Here is a 17,694-nt window from a genome sequence, read left to right as displayed (position 1 = left end):
GGTACTCCGGTTTCCGTCCACATTCCAAAAACATGCATGGTGAGTTAATTGATACTCTAAAATGCCCCCAGGTGTGATTGTGAGTGCGGTTGTTTGTGTGCCCTGCGATTGGTTGGCAACCAGTTCAGAGTGTACCCCACCTACTGCCCAATGACAGCTGGGATAGGCTCCAGCATGCCCGCGACCCTTGTGAGGAATAATCGGTGTAAATAATGGATGGATGAATGATAATAATAATAATAATAATAATAATAATAATAATAATAATAGTTTTTCTTGAATTTACATTGTGTAAAGCGGTAACCTTAATTTTCTTATTTTATAAAGATCTGCTAAAAAATGTAAAAAGAAAAAAATCCTTTATTTATTTATTCATTTATTTATTCTATGAAGAGCTACAAAAATTTATTTAAAAAACAGCACTCAGATAACGTAGTTAAGAATAGCAATGAGAAAAATGTGGAAAAAAAAGTGCCTCTGTTGCTTTGAGCAGTTATGTGTCCAGATTCTCTTTTTCCGGCTGCCCCTATTTTCTTCACTTTTCCTTAGTGGCGTTGTCTCTTTGTGAGCTCCGACTGCCGTGACTAATTGACAATTAGTTCGGGCTCTTTCAAGTGAACATAAAATGGCTCCCAATACACATCACTACTTTGACGTTATAGGGCGTTTGATTATAAGTTTTGCTATTCAATATGTAATTAATGAGGTACAAAATATTAATTTTGATGCAAAAACAGCGATGCGAAACAGCTTATTTCGAATCTTGTAACCCCTTCAGAAACCGGCGTAGCACCAGTTAAGCCTAGAATGTTATTAATATTATAAATGATAGTTAAAAATACTTTTCTCAGCCCCCCTATGTTTCGTCCCCCTTTAGACCAGGGGGAGGAAGAAATCCTGAATCCGTGCCTGGTCCTGCTGGGAAGGGAAAGATGCGGACATTTTTTTTGGAAGTCACATGAATATTTTTTTGAGTGTGGAACATGTGGAATCCTTTAAACCAGGGGTGCTCAAGTCCAGTCCCCAAGAGCCACTATCCAGCCTGTTTTCCATCTCTCCATGCCCGCAACACCTGACTCAAATGATCCCAATCGTTATCAGGTTTGGCTTGTGCAAAGCTTGCTGATGAGCGGATCATGGAAAACAGGCTGTATAGGGGCTCTTGAGGACCTGACTTGAGCACCCCTGCTGTAAACATTTTGGCACGACCAAGTAGTTCAACATGTACTATGAATTTGAAATGCTCTTCAGAGTTTCTTTTTTTAAAAATGATGCATCAACAAATATATTGTTTCTACGTTATTTATTTTTAAAATCTCATTTAAAAATGGAGGGAGCTTCGTTTTGCCAATTTGTTTTTCATTGGTAGTCTTGAATGTTGTCAATATACCACCATTCCCACATCGTATATTCTAACACACATCGTCTAACATATTTCTAAAGCATAATTGACACGGCATGTGTGAATGCACTCCTCGCGTTAACACCCTTTTCAATAAACTTTAAAGTAAAAAACGGTGTGTTTTTCATGCGTTTTGCGTAGGACTGATGTGAATTTATTGGGCTCCTCCGTCACTCGGCGCCTGCTGTCCATTAGTTAAGTGACAGGGCCCAAGGAAACGTGTGATTACCTTAAGAGATCACACAATCTGTTCATATTCACGCAATGAGCTCCACATTTCGCTGATTGATTCAACGGTGTGAAATATGTTTTTCTGATTTATTCATTTAACAAAGGGAAGATGGGGGAGGGGTGACAGCAAAACATTTTATGGACAAACTGTGCATTATGGCTCTAAAGCAAAGAAGGTCGTCTGCATTTTTAGTAAGAAACCACACGAAATGCGTGATGGGAATCAACAAGAAAGATGAGTTCAGATTGTTGTTAGAAATTAAATTTTAAAAAAACTCGGGAAATCAATAATAAGGCCTTATTATCGATGATCTGTGATGATGCATGGAATATTTGTCATAATGCTGCCCGGCTGATAAGTCACACAATTAAACGATCTTGATTCGCTAATGACGAACTGAGGCGTCACCCAGCAGGCCGCACTAATCTTAAATTCATAAATAAAGTAAAGGTATACATAAATAGACAATAAAGTGCAATAAGATAAAACAAATGGGATTTTATCAGATATTATTCCAATGTATTCGGGTTTTCTTTGAGTTTTGTTGATAAAAAAAATAAGAATAATATTTAGACCAAGTGCGGATGTTTGCCCTGCGATTGGCTGGCAACCAATTCAGGGCGTCCCCCGCCTACTGCCCGAAGACATCTGGTATAGGCTCCAGCACGCCCGCGACCCTTGTGAGGATAAGCAGTATAGATAATGGATGGATGGAATATTTAGACCACCGAATGGAAAATAAATGAAGTGCTGTCCTTTGACTCATGCATGTTTGTTTGCTATGTTAATTAAAAAATATATATAAATAAATATTCCTATCTATCTATCTATCTATCTATCTATCTATCTATCTATCTATCTATCTATCTATCTATCTATCTATCTATCTATCTATCTATGCATCCATCCATGCATCCATCCATCCAGAGACAATTAAATGACATATAAATATGTGTTGTTTGAAGAGTACTGCATTAAGGTATAGTGAAAAATAATATATGTTTTTGACTTAATTTATTGACACTGTAAATATTTGATAAATGCAAAAATGTTTTTAATTTTAGGGCCATTTCAGGAGCATGATGTGTCATCAAAGTATTACTGACCGCATGCTCGCTCTCATGCAGGGCCAATGAAAAGCCCCTGCACGGCACTTCCACGCACGTTTTTCTTCTGGTTGGACCCCGGTGGCATCATTCTTCCTCTTCATTAACTTAATTATGTGGCTACCAATAAACCCCGGCGATTAAGAGCGATCCAAGAGCTTTTGAAAGAAATGAAAGCCTGAATTAGTAACCGTCTATCGCAACCATAAATAAATTGTGCCATTCCATTTTATATTCGCTTTTATTGCGAGGGTTTTACGCAGATGTATCAATTTGTCGGGCATATACTGTATCATACCTGCTATACCCAAATTATTATATAATACATTCCAATACAGTTAAAATTAGGAAACACATGTACATATGACATCTGCCGTTGACGTGATGAATATTGTATTCATTTGTATTGCAGTATTATTATTATAATACTGTGTCGCTCCGATTTCGTTGCACAATCAAGTGGCCGTTTCAAAACATACAGCCACCCATCCATTATCTACACATGTGGTACTGTTTTGAAAAGGCTGGGAGGGGTGAGAGGGGTGGAGCCTTGGTTTACGACTAACCTGACATATGACGCAATACGAACCGCGCAATAAGGATTTTGCGCTGCGACGTGAGCGTACGTAGTACGTACGTCACACACTGCACGCTCTTAAGTGTTTTTCAAACTATACAGACACTTACTGTAATTCCGCTCATGTCGTTTGAATTTTGTAATCTTTTGTCTGTACAATAAATTATTTTTTGTCGTATTATGTTTTGATTTTCATTTTTTGATTATAATCTCTCAAAGTGAAATTAAGAATTAGCAGTGTGGTGTGACATAACTGGAGACAAAGTGAATTGCAGTAGCAGCATCATAACTAAAGCCAAATAAAACAATATCTATACATTGAAGAAGCGTTCCATTTTAAATGTGATCAACTGATAAACTTTATTTCCTGAGTTTTCTCTCAAATGCTGGACCCCAATCCAACTGACCTGCTTACGTAATATAAACATGCATACAGAGCTAAAGTATAGCCACTATACAGTACAGTACTCTATTTTATACAGCACCTGAATGTGCTGTGTAGTACTAGTTTCCTTCATGGAGATCTTTTGAACATCAACACATTATGTCCACAGAAAGAATAAGAAGCAACTTACAGAGTCCATTAAAAAAAAATTAAAACAACCATACATATTTGAAGTCCAAACACATTTCTGCCCCTTTGACAATGGTTCAGTCAAGTCAAGTATATTTATTGAGAACATTATCAACACATCAAACAAGTTCTTTTTTTATATTGTTAAAACCACAAACAAGTGTCGGATAAATACATGATTCCTTTTTACAACAAATCAAATAAATTAAATGCATTTCCGCACAAAAAGGGGAAATGCTTGAGCAGTAAACAGGTGAAAGTGCAACATCACATTGAAAACGATAGAAATAAGATGCATCTTAACGTGTGGTGCCAAAGCCTGTACGTTTGGAAGTCGCAGCCCTATTGGTCGTCTTAAAGTCGTCCTCGCGTGTACTTTTATACACAACTTGTTATCTTACAATACGTGGTCCCGGCCATGAGTTACGAAGGTGTGTGGAGGCGACAAGAAGACTTGAAAGTGCGGCAATGATGATGGTGTGTAGACTACTTTGTTGACTTGATCACAAACTACAGATATTTGTGTTGTGGGTATCAAGTCCATGTGTTGTTAACCTTTACATACTTAAGGTCAAATTTTGACCTGTTTTGACATTTGACAGATAGGAAACCACCCTAAAAGGAACTTAAATGTGTTAATTTTTCCTAAAGACACTTACAAACACTAAAATGTAATATTTATAAATGTCATTATTTTGTATAGGTGCTACAAAATTCAAAAGGGACCAGAGAACTGTCTGTGCTCCCACCACATTTGCACAGGGTGCCACAGACGCATGCAACTGTTCGTCTTTGAAGGTTCACGGGGGATCTCGAAAAAGTCCAAATCATGGAAATGTGCATTTTTATGCGACAGAGTGGACGGTGATTCCGGGGGACACCACACAGAGCTGTTAGTTAATTACAAATGTAATTGTAATTCATCGCATGATTTATATATATGTACATAAATATATACATATAGATGTACATATAGATAGATATATGTGTGTATTTATATGAGAAAGTGGGGATGACGTTGGTGGGAGAGTTTGAAATTGTCTAGAGAACTGTCTGTGTTTCCACCACATTTTCAAAGGTTTCTGCAGTCATTAATCCATTCATTCATATCAGAGTGGCTATTAATACAGTGTTAAACGATTTGGAGGTCATAATTTGATACAGACATTTATGAAGAGGATATATTCTTGGCTTGACTATGATATATGTGCATGGAAATGAACAGTATTTAAGGGTTAACAACAAATGTTCTGGTTGTTCCCAATTGTGGACTCTGCCTTCAAGTGAGTGTCCCTGAAATCCAACATTCAGTCTTCTTACAATCCCGCCACCATCTTCCTGTCCCCTCCTCCTCCTCCTCCTCCTCCTCCTCCTCCTCCTCCTCCTCCTGCTTGCACTCCGTCCAGTTCGTCTTCAGTGAAAGGGCTGTGGGGGCTGAAGCCCACATCGGCGCTGCGATGCAAGAAGTCCACGGATCTCGGCATCCCAACTCGGTTCCCCATAACCACAGAAAAACTGTGCTGTGGTTCTTCGTCTTCTTCCTCCTCCTCCTCTTCTTCTTCCTCCTCTTCTTCATCACCGTCCTCCAAAAGTAGATCCACGCCGCAGTCCTCTGGATTCCCATGCCGAGGCCTTTTCTCACCGGGTTTGTTACTGGATGTTTTTCCACCGGCTTCAGACTGGCCAGAAGCACTGGCCTGCTCCTTGGCCTTCCGACTCCTCTTCCACTTCATTCTCCGATTTTGAAACCAGATCTTGACCTGACCACCAAGCCCACAGATGATACGAGTTTATACACTTCAAATATTGCACATTTTGTGTGTAAAGACATTCACACAATTCTGTAAATGACATTTTCCCCTTCAGGGATTATAATCAGTGTAGTAAATAAAACTACACTTTGCGGTTTCTGAAGAAATTGTGAGTGAATGCTGAAAAGGTGACCCTGAACTAAATATGCTGCAGAATTAACGAAAATGTTGAAACATAGAGGGTGAGCCTTGAAATGGTTTGAATCAGTCAAGAAATGTGGAAAAGGGAGGAATAATGTAAACATTTTAATTTGGGAATTTTACTGTGAACATTCAGAAATTTGGACAATGGGAATAAGTTCCAAAGATTTGGTGAAGGAGCTGAATATTTTGAAGTTAGAATGTTTGAAACAGTTAAGAAATGTGGAAGGACAAGGTAAACTTGAAAAGTACCTCCAAAACGTGGGAATTTTACTGAGAAATGTGTGGAGTTTGGGAAATGTTGAGAGTCTTGGATTGTGAAAAACAGATGCCAAGACTGAATTTTGTTAGTCTTTTTGATTTCAAATGATTTGAATCAGTTGATAAATGTAGAATGAGGAGGGAAATCATTGAAACATCTAATTTTGGAATTTTATTGTCAACATTTGGGAACGGGTATATGGTAGTTTCCGATATTCCCTGATAAAGCTGAATATTGCTTTGAATCTGTCAAAAAATGTGGGAAGACAGGTGCAAAAAAAAAAATGGTGTCACGAATAACTAATTCTAATGATGATAAAAATGTTTGGTGTCGACTGCTCTTCAGGAGCCATACAATGAAAATGCTGACTTCAGGACAGGTTGTGTGTTACCTGCGTTTCTGTCAGCATAAGAGAGGTGGCCACTTCGAAGCGTTTGGGTCTGGACAGGTACTTGTTGAGTTTGAATTGGTTCTCCAGCTCCAGCAGCTGCTGACTGGTGAAGGCCGTGCGAGGCCTTCGGCACTTTCCCAACAGACCAGACTGGGGGCCTGCTGATGGAACACACCTACAGTCACAATTACGGCCGTGTGCACTCCAATAAGGTGACATACAGCACAATTCATGACAGTGATAATTTCCTCATTCTTTTTTACATCATGTTATATTTGATATTAACCTATAATAGGGGTGTCCACACTTTTTCCTACGGTGGCTGAATACAGAAAAATCAAAGAAACGTGTTGCCTTTCTTCAACACGCTTATATCAATCCATTAAGCAAGTACAGTATTGCTTTAATATACATTGCAGTTAATTTGGGAAAAAGTGCTCCAACGTAGCAGTCTGTTAAAGGTGATGAGGCAAGACGTTTAGGATTTTTCATCGTTTGAGGGTGGTCCATGGCCCTGTATCCCACTAGAGCCAACCCTGCACTGGAGAGACCTCCACATTTAGGACCAAAACAAGAATATCTGTAGTAGGTTGCCAGTCATTCAAGTAGTGTTTACTTGTACCACCTAAAAAAATACTTAGCTCTCCTACTACCACCGTCATACCAACATTTAAATACAGCAACATTATAGTGGTGTTAACAAGTGCCCATCAAAAACGAGAGCCACAGTATAGAAAAATAAAAAACTGATATGTCGCACATTTAAGTTAAATTAAAACAAATGTCCCTAAAAATGTGTATATACTAACAGGGATTGAGGATTAAATGTAACTACATGAACTTAAAAGTTAAGCAGAACTGAACAGAACTTGGGTATTGATTCTTTCCCAAACAACTAGTGGGAGCCCGCATACCACACTTTGACAATCACTGCAATTCTGGGCAAAAAATGGACCAATCCACTAGTTGGGTCAATAAACCCTAACACTCCAAGTTTCATGGTTGTTTTTGCAGATAACAGCCCCCAAAAAATGGTAGTTTTGTACAAAACAAGCTCTAAAATTGGGCTGTTTTGTACAAAAACAATGCAAGAAAGTGGGTCAAATTGACCCAATTAGTGGATCGGTCAATTTTTGACCCAAAATTGTGTTATTTTTAACCCAACTGTTTTTACACTAGGCGGTCGACAGGTTAGCACGTCCGCCTCACAGTTCAGAGGTTGTGGGTTCGATCCCGGCTCCGGCCTCCCTGTGTGGAGTTTGCATGTTCTCCCCGTGCCTGCGTGGGTTTTCTCCGGGTACTCTGGTTTCCTCCCACATTCCAAAAACATGCATGGTGAGTTGATTGGACACTCTAAATTGCCCCTAAGTGTGATTGTGAGTGCGGATGTTTGTCTCTGTGTGCCCCGCGATTGGCTGGCAACCAATTCAGGGTGTCCCCCGCCTACTGCCCAAAGACTGCTGGGATAGGCTCCAGCACGCCCCGCGACCCTTGTGAGGATAAGCGCTATCGATAATGGATGGATGGATGGATGTTTTCACACTCTATACATTTAGGTTGAAAATAGCTAAATTTTTTAGTTTTTTGGGACAAAACTATCAATTTTTGTATTGTTTTCTGAAAAAACTACCCAGAAAGTTGGGTCAAATTGACCCAAGTAGTGGATCAGTCATTTTTTGACCCCAAATTGTGTTATTTTTAACGTAACTGTTTTTAGAGTGGCGGCACGGTGGTCGACTGGTTAGCACGTCCGCCTCACAGTTCAGAGGTCGCGGGTTCGATCCCGGCTCCGGCCTCCCTGTGTGGAGTTTGCATGTTCTCCCCGTGCCTGCGTGGGTTTTCTCCGGGCACTCCGGTTTCCTCCCACATTCCAAAAACATGCATGGTAAGTTGATTGGATACTCTAAATTGCCCCTAGGTGTGATTGTGAGTGCGGATGTTTGTCTCTGTGTGCCCTGCGATTGGCTGGCAACCAGTTCAGGGTGTCCCCCGCCTACTGCCCAAAGACAGCTGGGATAGGCTCCAGCACGCCCCGCGACCCTTGTGAGGAGAAGCGGTACAGATAATGGATGGATGGATGGATGTTTTTAGAGTGTAGAGTGTACACTCAATTGTCTCTTCATTTCTTGCATTGTTTTAGTATAGTACATTTCCACACTCAATTGATCTCCCGGTTCAGTGACGTTTTACAATCTTGGGCCAAATGCTGACACCAAGAGAAGTTGAATGTCGTTTTTTTAGGTAGGAGCAGACACATAATGGCAACACTCTGCGGCCGTCATTAACCGTAAGGCTTTACTCCAGTTTATTGTTGACGGCCAACACAGCAGAAGCTGGCACATGGGCCATAAAATCACAAGCATGCCATTAACTTAATGAAAATTCAATGACGGCTTTGGGATTTTATTGATGAACTACAAAACATTTTAGCCATTTGTTTATTAGTTTCTTTGTCACACAGAGACAGTTTTCATCCGTTTGCGCTTTATAGAGACATAGAAAGGGCAAAAGGAAAATATCAGACCTTCTAGTAAAGTAGAGAACGAATGGATATAGTGCTAACGTTAACAGAAAAGTACAAATGAAACATACAAGTACAAAAATAAAAAGCGAGCTAGCGCTGGCCTGACTTTATCCATACAATATGTTGCCATAGCTTTGCTAACGTTGCAATCTGAGTAACCCAAAAAATCTCAGTTAGGCAATGATGACAAAAATACACACTCCTTGCATTGCTTTGAGTGGGCCGGTAAGCGCAGCGGTACGGAGTACCAGCACTTCTCAGTTTTTGCCTCTAGAGCAGGGATGGGCAATTCCGGCCCTCAAGGCCCAGTATCTTCAATGTTATATATGTCACCCTGGTGCAACCCACCTGATTCAAATGATCACGATCGTTATCCAGCTTCCGCCGAACTTGCTGATTATATGATCATTTGAATCAGGTGTGTTGCAGCAGGGACACATGAAAAGAGGCAGGATACCGGTCCTCGAGGGCCGGAATTGCCCACCTATGCTTCAGAGTATCGGGACTTTTCTCGTGAGCCCACTGTTTCTCTTTTGCACTTTGCGATATTCATACGACTCCTTCAGTAATTCGGGTATGTACAAAAAAAACAAAAAAAGTAATTAAAAGTAAAAGTAAATAAAATTTTGCCTCCAGAGACAGTTTATTTGGTATGTGTGCTGTAATTTAGACATGTCAAGGAAGCTACAAACATATTCGAAACGTAACATGCCGTCAACACAAAGACTAACTTCAAAATAAAAGCAAACCAAATAATACTGTACACTGAAGCCAATGCAATAGCCTTGGTAAGCTTTTATTTTGAAGTTGGCCTTCATGGTGGCATGACGACTATAGTTTTACTTGTCTTCTTGACAGTTTGTCTTGCCTTATCACAGTTTTTCTTGTTATTGGATGAAAACAGTTGAACTCATAAATGTTGCCATAGATCCAAAAGATCCCAAAGATAACTCGGACCGATGATGAAGCGGGTGATACACGTTAATCTTGCAAGTGTAGAGCAACCAGCTAACAGTAATTTTAGCACTTCTGATTCACCTGTTGCTAGAAATGTCAACAATAATTACACAGAACAAGAAAGGTCTAACGACCAAATGGGTATTAATTGATTATTGTACTGGTCTGTTTGTCCATTAATCCATAAAAAGACCTTTTTGTCCCTTATCAAATTTTGACATTTTGAGAGGGAAGCAAGATTTTCCAGATGATGAAATTTTTTCTTAATCCAAGGCAGAAAATGTGTTAATTTCAGTTCAGTTATGTAAAACATTTAAGACAAATGCATTGTATCTTTTACAACACCTTGTTTTCAAAGACTTGTTCATAGAATCATTTTTATTTAAATTTTATGCACAATACATTTTAATTGAAACATTATTTAAGTACAGTCCTTTATTTTCCTGGTAGTTACCGTGGTTTAATAACAACTTTTTAGTAATAAAAAACTATTCCCTTTTTATGAACACTACAGCTACTGTATCGTAATGTTGGTCCTACACTTGGAGAGTTTTGTACTTTTTTGGGGTGGGGGTGGAGGCACTTACTACTTACTTAGCGTACAAAGTTTGAGATTTGAGATTAAAAAAAAAAAATGCAATTTACAAAGACTCACCGCTGTAATCTGGCAGCCTTGGCATCATAATCCCTGCCCGGATCCAGTGCTCCAGGGGCACCGAGCCCGCCATGGCCGCGGCCGCCTTCAGGTGCTCCGGGTAGGCGTGAGTCAGATGCGTAAAGCCGGTGTAGGCAAAGGCAGGGTGCTGGCCACCCAGAGCCGACAACGGGTACATGGGTGCTGGGTACATGCCGGGGATGGCAGCCTGGGGCATGGACGCCAGTCCCGGGTGCGTGAGATTGAGAACACTCGCTTTTGGGATCATTCCTGACGTGTGGAGCTGCGCGGCGGCCCGAGGGGACGGCGTGTCCCCGCGGCGGCAGGACGCGGGACTCCCAGTCGGACTGTCGCCGCTCAGGCCCGGGGACACGTCTCGGCCGGCCCGGTTGGGCTCGTCCGCGAGCAGGGCGTCGATGCGAAAGTTTTTCGATTTCTCCATGAAGAATTGGAAAGAAGTCACCAAGTTTGGAGGGTGCACACCTGCGGAGCGCATTTACCTATACCCGACATTAAATGCAATTTAACGCACGCATATGCCACGTTGCACTAACTCCTGTTTGCAGATTATCGTTTGTCCTCTACGGTCTTGCAGATTGAGTTTATTAAGTGTGTCGACTGGGATGCTCCGTCTTCAACCTAAACTCCACAGTACACATGCACACTTTCTCCCTCCCTCCATCCAGCCATCCGTCAATCCGACCATCCAGCCTTGCAGGCCGGGTGGGGGCCGGTCGGGATTGGCTCTGACTGGCCTCTAATCAGCTAATTACCCGCTCGTTTCAACCCCTTCCGGCCCCGCTCTACCCCCCGCGAATGAGGTAATGTCCAACCCTTGTCCCGCCTGCAAACACCTTCAACTGCGTCAACGCTTGGAGGGCTACGTTAGAAGAGTACAGTATATAATTTGGGTGTCAGATCTCCATCATTAGATTGCATGCTAACTGGCCACAACGTCATTAAAGGCATTAAACCCCATGATGCAGCACATTCTGCCTTCATAAAGATAATAACGCTTAGTTTTGAGTGACATTGACAGTATGTTATTCTTCCAGCTTCAAAGTATTATGACCATTCAGCATGGAACTATTCATCATATTTCCTATATTCCCAAATGATCACAGTAGAATTTCCAAATAAAGAGATATTTATCATATTCACCTCCTCCTTCCTTTCTCTGCTGGTTCGAACCAACCATTCCAACATCAAAATATTCAGCTCATTCAGAAAATCTTGGGAGCTGTATTTCTCATCCCGAAATGTAACACATTTTCACAGTATAATTCCCAAATTTGAGAGATATTCTACGTATATACACCTCCTTACACAGATCTCAAATAATTCCAACCATTTCAATCTCAAGTCTCACTGTCTACATTTCAACAATTAATTCTATACAATTTCAATTTGGCTTCACCACTTCAGCATTCGCACAACATTTCTACAGAAACGACATCCATATTTACTATTGTGGTTAAACGGTGTTTTGCAATGATGTAGCATTGCATTCCATTAAAATGAGAACTGAAGAATAATTTGAATATATTTAACCCCATGGTAGCCTATCTGAAATGGGATCCAAATCCAAAATGTATTTAAAAAGTGATTCTAAATTTGCACGGGCAGTATGGTGTGGACATTTCTTGAATTCGTCCAATGAATTGTTACAGTCAGTATGGAGTGCCTAGCAAAGACATCAAATTTACTTTTGGTATCAAATGGTGACGCAAACACCCTGAGCCTCAAAATATTGCTGATTGGAGGACGCAGCAAAGAAAGTATACAGTGTGCAGTATTTAAACCATTTATATTAAACGGCTCGCTTCATTCTCACGGCCATCCAAGATGCCATTAAAGTTTATGACCTAGAATTGCACACAAGCCATATAAAAGCATAATAACTCCACGCAAGAGGCTCTAAGTTAATTAGCTCTCTACTTAATGTGAACTAATGCAACTTTAAAAAGAAAAAAGGAGCAGGGGCATCTGTTAAAAATGAATTTTGGAACTAGCAAGAAGTGTTTGCTGTAAACGGCCATATCTTCTGCCAGACACAAAATGGCTTTCCATTATTTAAAAGTAACCCAAACATCAAGTGTATGTCAAGGTCCTCTAAAGTTGCCACATTCTGCCGGGTTTGTTTCGCGTAACTTTGTCATGGTTCTCATGGCGGGCTACAGCGTGTGGTAGCCATTTCGTCCTGTTCAATAACAACTAACCCAGGCGCGTCACAATTTATGGGCCTGGCGAGATACAACTTGTGGAATTCTTATACAATCGGACACATGGCGCATGGTCTCGGAGGTCCCACACGCGCTGCCTACAACTCTGTGTTTGATTGACTTTGCAATGCTTACCTGCATGCTTGTCTTACCTGCCTATATAACATTTAATTTTTAATGTGTGTGAGTGAGAGAATGCGAGGGAGAAACAGACAGACAGGTATATGGACGCAGGCTCAGAGCACACACTCACATTTTCTGCCAATGCATGTCCACTTTGCAGCGTGTATGTGAATAACTGTCAATCCCAGTAATGGATTTTAAAAAGATCTGTTTTTCTTAATTTGATATTGACATTTATTGTGAGGATATTCTTGGCTCGGGTCAAAATTGACCCTTACTATGTGTGCATGGAAAATGAACAGTGTTGAAGTCAACTGTTTTGAGATTCATTGTTTCTTCGGTCTATCAAGTGGAGTTGACCTCCAGAAAATTGAATCTTGGAGCAGGTCCGCCCCCTTCCCCTGTCCATCTTCCCACCCCCTTTTTGCCATTGTAGCCTCCCTTCTCTCACCCTCTGCTCTCTATCAGCAGATTATCTCCTTGCTGTTCAAACATGCGTTATTTGCCCGAAAGAATTTAGTGCGCCTCGGAACGTCTTCTTCCCCAAAGACTCATTGGCTTGCTTTTACGATTGGAGCAGCGTCATTTGAATGGCCAGCGTAGGGTGACATCCTTCACCCGGCGGGCCTGTCAACAGCAGCCCCCAAATTAAATTGAATCAGAGGGTGTGAAGGCAGGCACCTCTTCTTCCAGTGTCAATTGTATTTCCCAACAACGAGTGGACCCAATGGCTGATCAGGGTTGCAAATGTGATAAATCAGTGGTTCCCAAACTTTTTACACTAATTACCACATAATGACCAATATTAAAATACAGTATCATACTAGGCCGATGTGCATCTAAGTATATTTAATGTAAGCCACTATAACATTTGCAGAGTTTGAACATGAACACTGCACTTAATTATAGGGAAAAATAGAACTTGAATAATAATTCAAATAGCCTGTATTGCACATAGTTTTAGATTAAAAAGTGGCACTTCAATAAATGTTTTAAAATAAGCAGTTCTTAAGAATTAAATGCAAACATTCCGAACTCCAAACATTAAGTGCAATTTAACTGTACTGAGGCAGTGATTCTTTGCGCAGCACACTTTGAGAATCACTGCTATAAATATTTCGGAATTTTGGGGTACTGTATACAAGGCCAAGAAAAAATGTGTCCATGTATGGTCCATGCAAATGGCCACACCTTTACATCAAAGTTACAGAGGACTATGGAAAGCTGCTAGAGCGTTAATTCCATATCCTTGACATCCAGCTTTAAGGTCCATGTCCTTGTACGCTATTTGTCCTCATTAGAAAGCCATTTTGTATTGGCCTGTGTCTTACTGTTTGCAATGTTTTTGCACAAGTAGCACCAAAATGCCCACTTGTACTGTACTTTAGGAATGTTGTCTTACTTGTGAGTAAATGTTACACAATAGTGGAAAAACCTTGACTAATAAGATACAGTTGTTCTACTTGTGTACCCTAGTTGTTCTGCTGGTGCGTTGATTTGTCTTACTAGCAAGGACAAGGAGCATACTAGTACTGTACGTGGACCTAAGATGGATATTAAGGATATTGAATAAAGGCTCAAACGTCTTTCCACATCCTGGAATTGCTATTGGCTAACATTCCCCGCAATGATTGCCATCAGCCTATCTACAAAAACATTGAACTCGACTGAAGATAGTGGATGAGCAAGTCCAGTGGTTATATGGCCTGGACGCCTCTCAAGATCTCGGGTTCAAAATCTTCTGTCATTGCTGTGCGACCTTTAATACAAGGCTTTTCTCAAGTTTTGTTCAGGTTACTTGGAGATTTCACATTGTTAATGACACTACTAACCACTACAATACCAGTGTGCAGCCTTCCTACAACTATAAGAAGATTTTAGGTTCAGTCTCTGTCCTTTATTCTTTTTCTCTTGCTTAGATTAGTTTTACATTTGTTTAGCTGTGTGCATCTTTCCACAAGACAATTTGATACGATTTGATAGGGTAGGATACGATTCAAGGATGTAACGATTTTAAAATGTAAATATTAGATTCGGCTCGATACACTGGGATTACAATTCGATTCAATATGGTACATCTGTAGCTTTTGTCATGCTTGGTAACAGAGGTGTGCATTCCGTCAGTCGCTCACTGAAGGACGCCCGTTTTGCTGATGACTGTCGAATGACGGGACATCTTTTGGAATGGAATTTTGGATGGAAGGGGGTTTTCATCCGTCAGTGTCATCATCACTAACCTCGTCTGTCAGTGATGGTTCGTCAGCCCATCGCAGGCAGAATGTTAGTCCGTCACTGGCGGACGCCCGTTTTCTGATGTTTTTTTGGGGGACCGACTGACGGGCCAGCGGACTTCTGACGGACTAACTGATGGATTTATGTAACTGAATGCCGGATTGACAGACTGACAATTACGATTCAGTTTGTCACCAAAAACGACGACGTGACGAATGACAGACTAATGCCCTGGCCGATGACAGATGACGAATGACGGACCAGCAAAATTTGATCAAATGTCCACCGCTGCTTATTAATATGCAGAGCTGGGCACTTGACCCTTTTTGGCCGGTTTATGGTAAAATTATCACCCTCCCGGCCCATTACGCCCCCCGGCCCCAAAAAAAAAAGTGTCCGTGATTGACGCCGCTCCGGGAGAGATGCTAACGGCAGAGGCTTTTTAAGGATCACTACCTGGCTAATTTACTATTCAAACCCGCTGTGCACACGCTTCAAACTAGTACTTTACCACCCAACTGCGTGTGCTTATTTCCATTGCGAGACCCGGGGTTGGTTTTGTCAAATTGTATAATTATTTGGGTCCTACAGACGGACAGAAGTCGCATTCAACAAGTTACTTATTTATTTTCCACACTTCCCTTCGTTCACGGCCTTCAAAATAAAAGCATACCAGCAAACCACTATACACAGCAGGTTTGCTACGGCGTATTTCCGGAAGAAAGGAAAGGAAAGACGCCAGAAGAAGTGCATGAACTCCACCTTGATGTGACAGCGTCATACTTGAGTGCTGCGTGCAGCTTAATATACTCCCGGACACAAGTTGTTTTGAAACAGTTACGTTCCAAGTCAGGGGGCGTCGCTTCAAAAAGACAGCGACAACAATGGATATCGTGCCTGCTACAACCATGAAGGGACCGAGATGACTAGAGACCTGTCGTCAACAGCACAATGTGTCGGTCACATGAATCAATGCGACAGTTGTCGCTCGCGCCGATGCGGGAGTAGAAGGAAGCCTAAAAAGAAGCCTTTCACTGAGTAGGCTGAGATGAAATTTGGCCGCCTCGCGACCACGTCAAACGCATGAGGGCCGATTAATGGGCCGGTCTAAAATCCACTTCCGGCCATGCTAAGTCCAGCCATTTTTAAAAATTTGTCAGCCCCCACCCCTCACCCCAAAAATGGGCTTAGCGACGGACTGCCCAGCTCTGTTAATATGCAACAAAATGTAAAATCTCAACATAGCCCAAACTATCCATGTTATCAGTAATTAAATTCAAAGACATAATAAATCGACATCAAACTGCATTGTATCTGGTGCCCATTGCTCATAAAAGACGATTTGATATCTCGATACATGGGGTGTACAATTCGGCTGACCTGTTTTCTGAATCGCGTGATTGGTCGTTGTGAGCAGTTGTGATGTCATTTCAGTCGACAGAAGACAAAATGTCAGCCACCAGAGATCGCTAAAAAAAAGAGGCCATTTTGCTGCTTAACTTATATTCCACAAACGCAAAATTAATCAGAATGCCATGTTTCAACTGGTGGGCCTGCTGGGAACATATTCTTGAAAAAAATATGTTTGGGTTAACTTCCGATTTAAGGAGCGTGTGAGTATGTCTGCCACCTCTGCTTGAATCTCGTGTCAAAAAACTAAAATAGTCCAACTGGTTCTAAATGATAGTAAAGTGATTTAGTAGTGATCCCTCTCAGAGGTCAGTCAGCCACCATGCATTAAGAAACATTCATCATCATCATCATCAAACATGGCTTTGCATCTTTTCACCGGGAGCTTCATTTTGACAGCCTAAATCCGTCATTACATCCTTTTGTTCCACTTTCACACATGCCCTCTTGAACTCTACACACAACTCCGTCTACTCGCACACACCCTCCACACCGTGAGAACTCGATCAGTTCAAAGAGACACGCCGGCCCTACAAAGCGGTTTATCGAAGAGTTATGTGTCAGTAAACCTTGCCGCCAACAGAAGTTTACTGAAACATTATAGAGCCTATCAGCAATTACAGGCTGATTTTTCAATCATTACCGCGGCAAAGAGATAATGTGACATGCCCTTGTGCTGATCTTGCTTTGCTCTCTGACTGTCTGACTTCCAGCCGCAGGCCTTGTCAGCACATTATTGATCACAATTGCTAGTTTATTCATATGATCCATTTAATAGGAAGATAAATGCCACTGGAGGATGAATAAAGACACAAATTCGAGTGAATACTGCTATATTGAATATTATGTACCTAAATAATGTGACAATGACGCCTATAAATGTTAGCTATGTACCTTTATTTATACCCCTTCACCAGAGAAACTTCTGTTTTCATTTACAAATTTAATTTAAACGGGGAGTTTGCAAAAAGAAAAACAACAACATTTTACCTGACAACCCCCCATACCTGACATCATCAGGTAACGAAGTCAATTATCCCATGTCACATGTCTAAATGACTACAGGCCTGTGTCA

The 17,694-nt window shown here is 41.1% G+C and overlaps 1 protein-coding gene across 2 annotated transcripts; it reads right to left on the bottom strand.

The window, feature by feature from the left end:
- Positions 1–4,882: 4,882 nt before the first annotated feature.
- Positions 4,883–11,427, bottom strand: mnx2b (motor neuron and pancreas homeobox 2b). Of its 2 annotated transcripts, none has more exons than XM_086025910.1 (3): positions 10,633–11,427; positions 6,497–6,657; positions 4,883–5,651 (listed from the first exon to the last, which is right to left on the bottom strand). In XM_086025910.1, exons 1-3 carry the CDS (start codon positions 11,126–11,128, stop codon positions 5,208–5,210), a joined length of 1,101 nt encoding a protein of 366 aa, XP_085882036.1. In that variant the 5' UTR covers positions 11,129–11,427; the 3' UTR covers positions 4,883–5,207. The 2 variants fall into 2 exon arrangements, with proteins under 2 accessions (XP_085882036.1, XP_085882037.1); XM_086025911.1 differs by having other exon boundaries at positions 6,497–6,654.
- Between the last annotated feature and the right edge of the window lie 6,267 nt (positions 11,428–17,694).

Source organism: Filicampus tigris, chromosome 3, assembly GCF_054856515.1.
Source record: "Filicampus tigris isolate MCC_2025a chromosome 3, RoL_Ftig_1.0, whole genome shotgun sequence".
Lineage (NCBI taxonomy): Eukaryota > Metazoa > Chordata > Actinopteri > Syngnathiformes > Syngnathidae > Filicampus > Filicampus tigris.
The sequence above is the reverse complement of the archived record's forward strand: the minus strand, read 5'-3'. Positions and strand labels throughout refer to the sequence as shown.

Coding starts and splice junctions, on each gene's coding strand:
- mnx2b (XM_086025910.1), bottom strand. CDS start 11,128: ATGCGCTCCGCAGGTGTGCACCCTCCAAACTTGGTGACTTCTTTCCAA. Junction 6,658..10,632: donor AAGGCTGCCAGATTACAGCG/GTGAGTCTTTGT, acceptor GTGTTCCATCAG/CAGGCCCCCAGTCTGGTCTG. Junction 5,652..6,496: donor TTATGCTGACAGAAACGCAG/GTAACACACAAC, acceptor CTTGGTGGTCAG/GTCAAGATCTGGTTTCAAAA.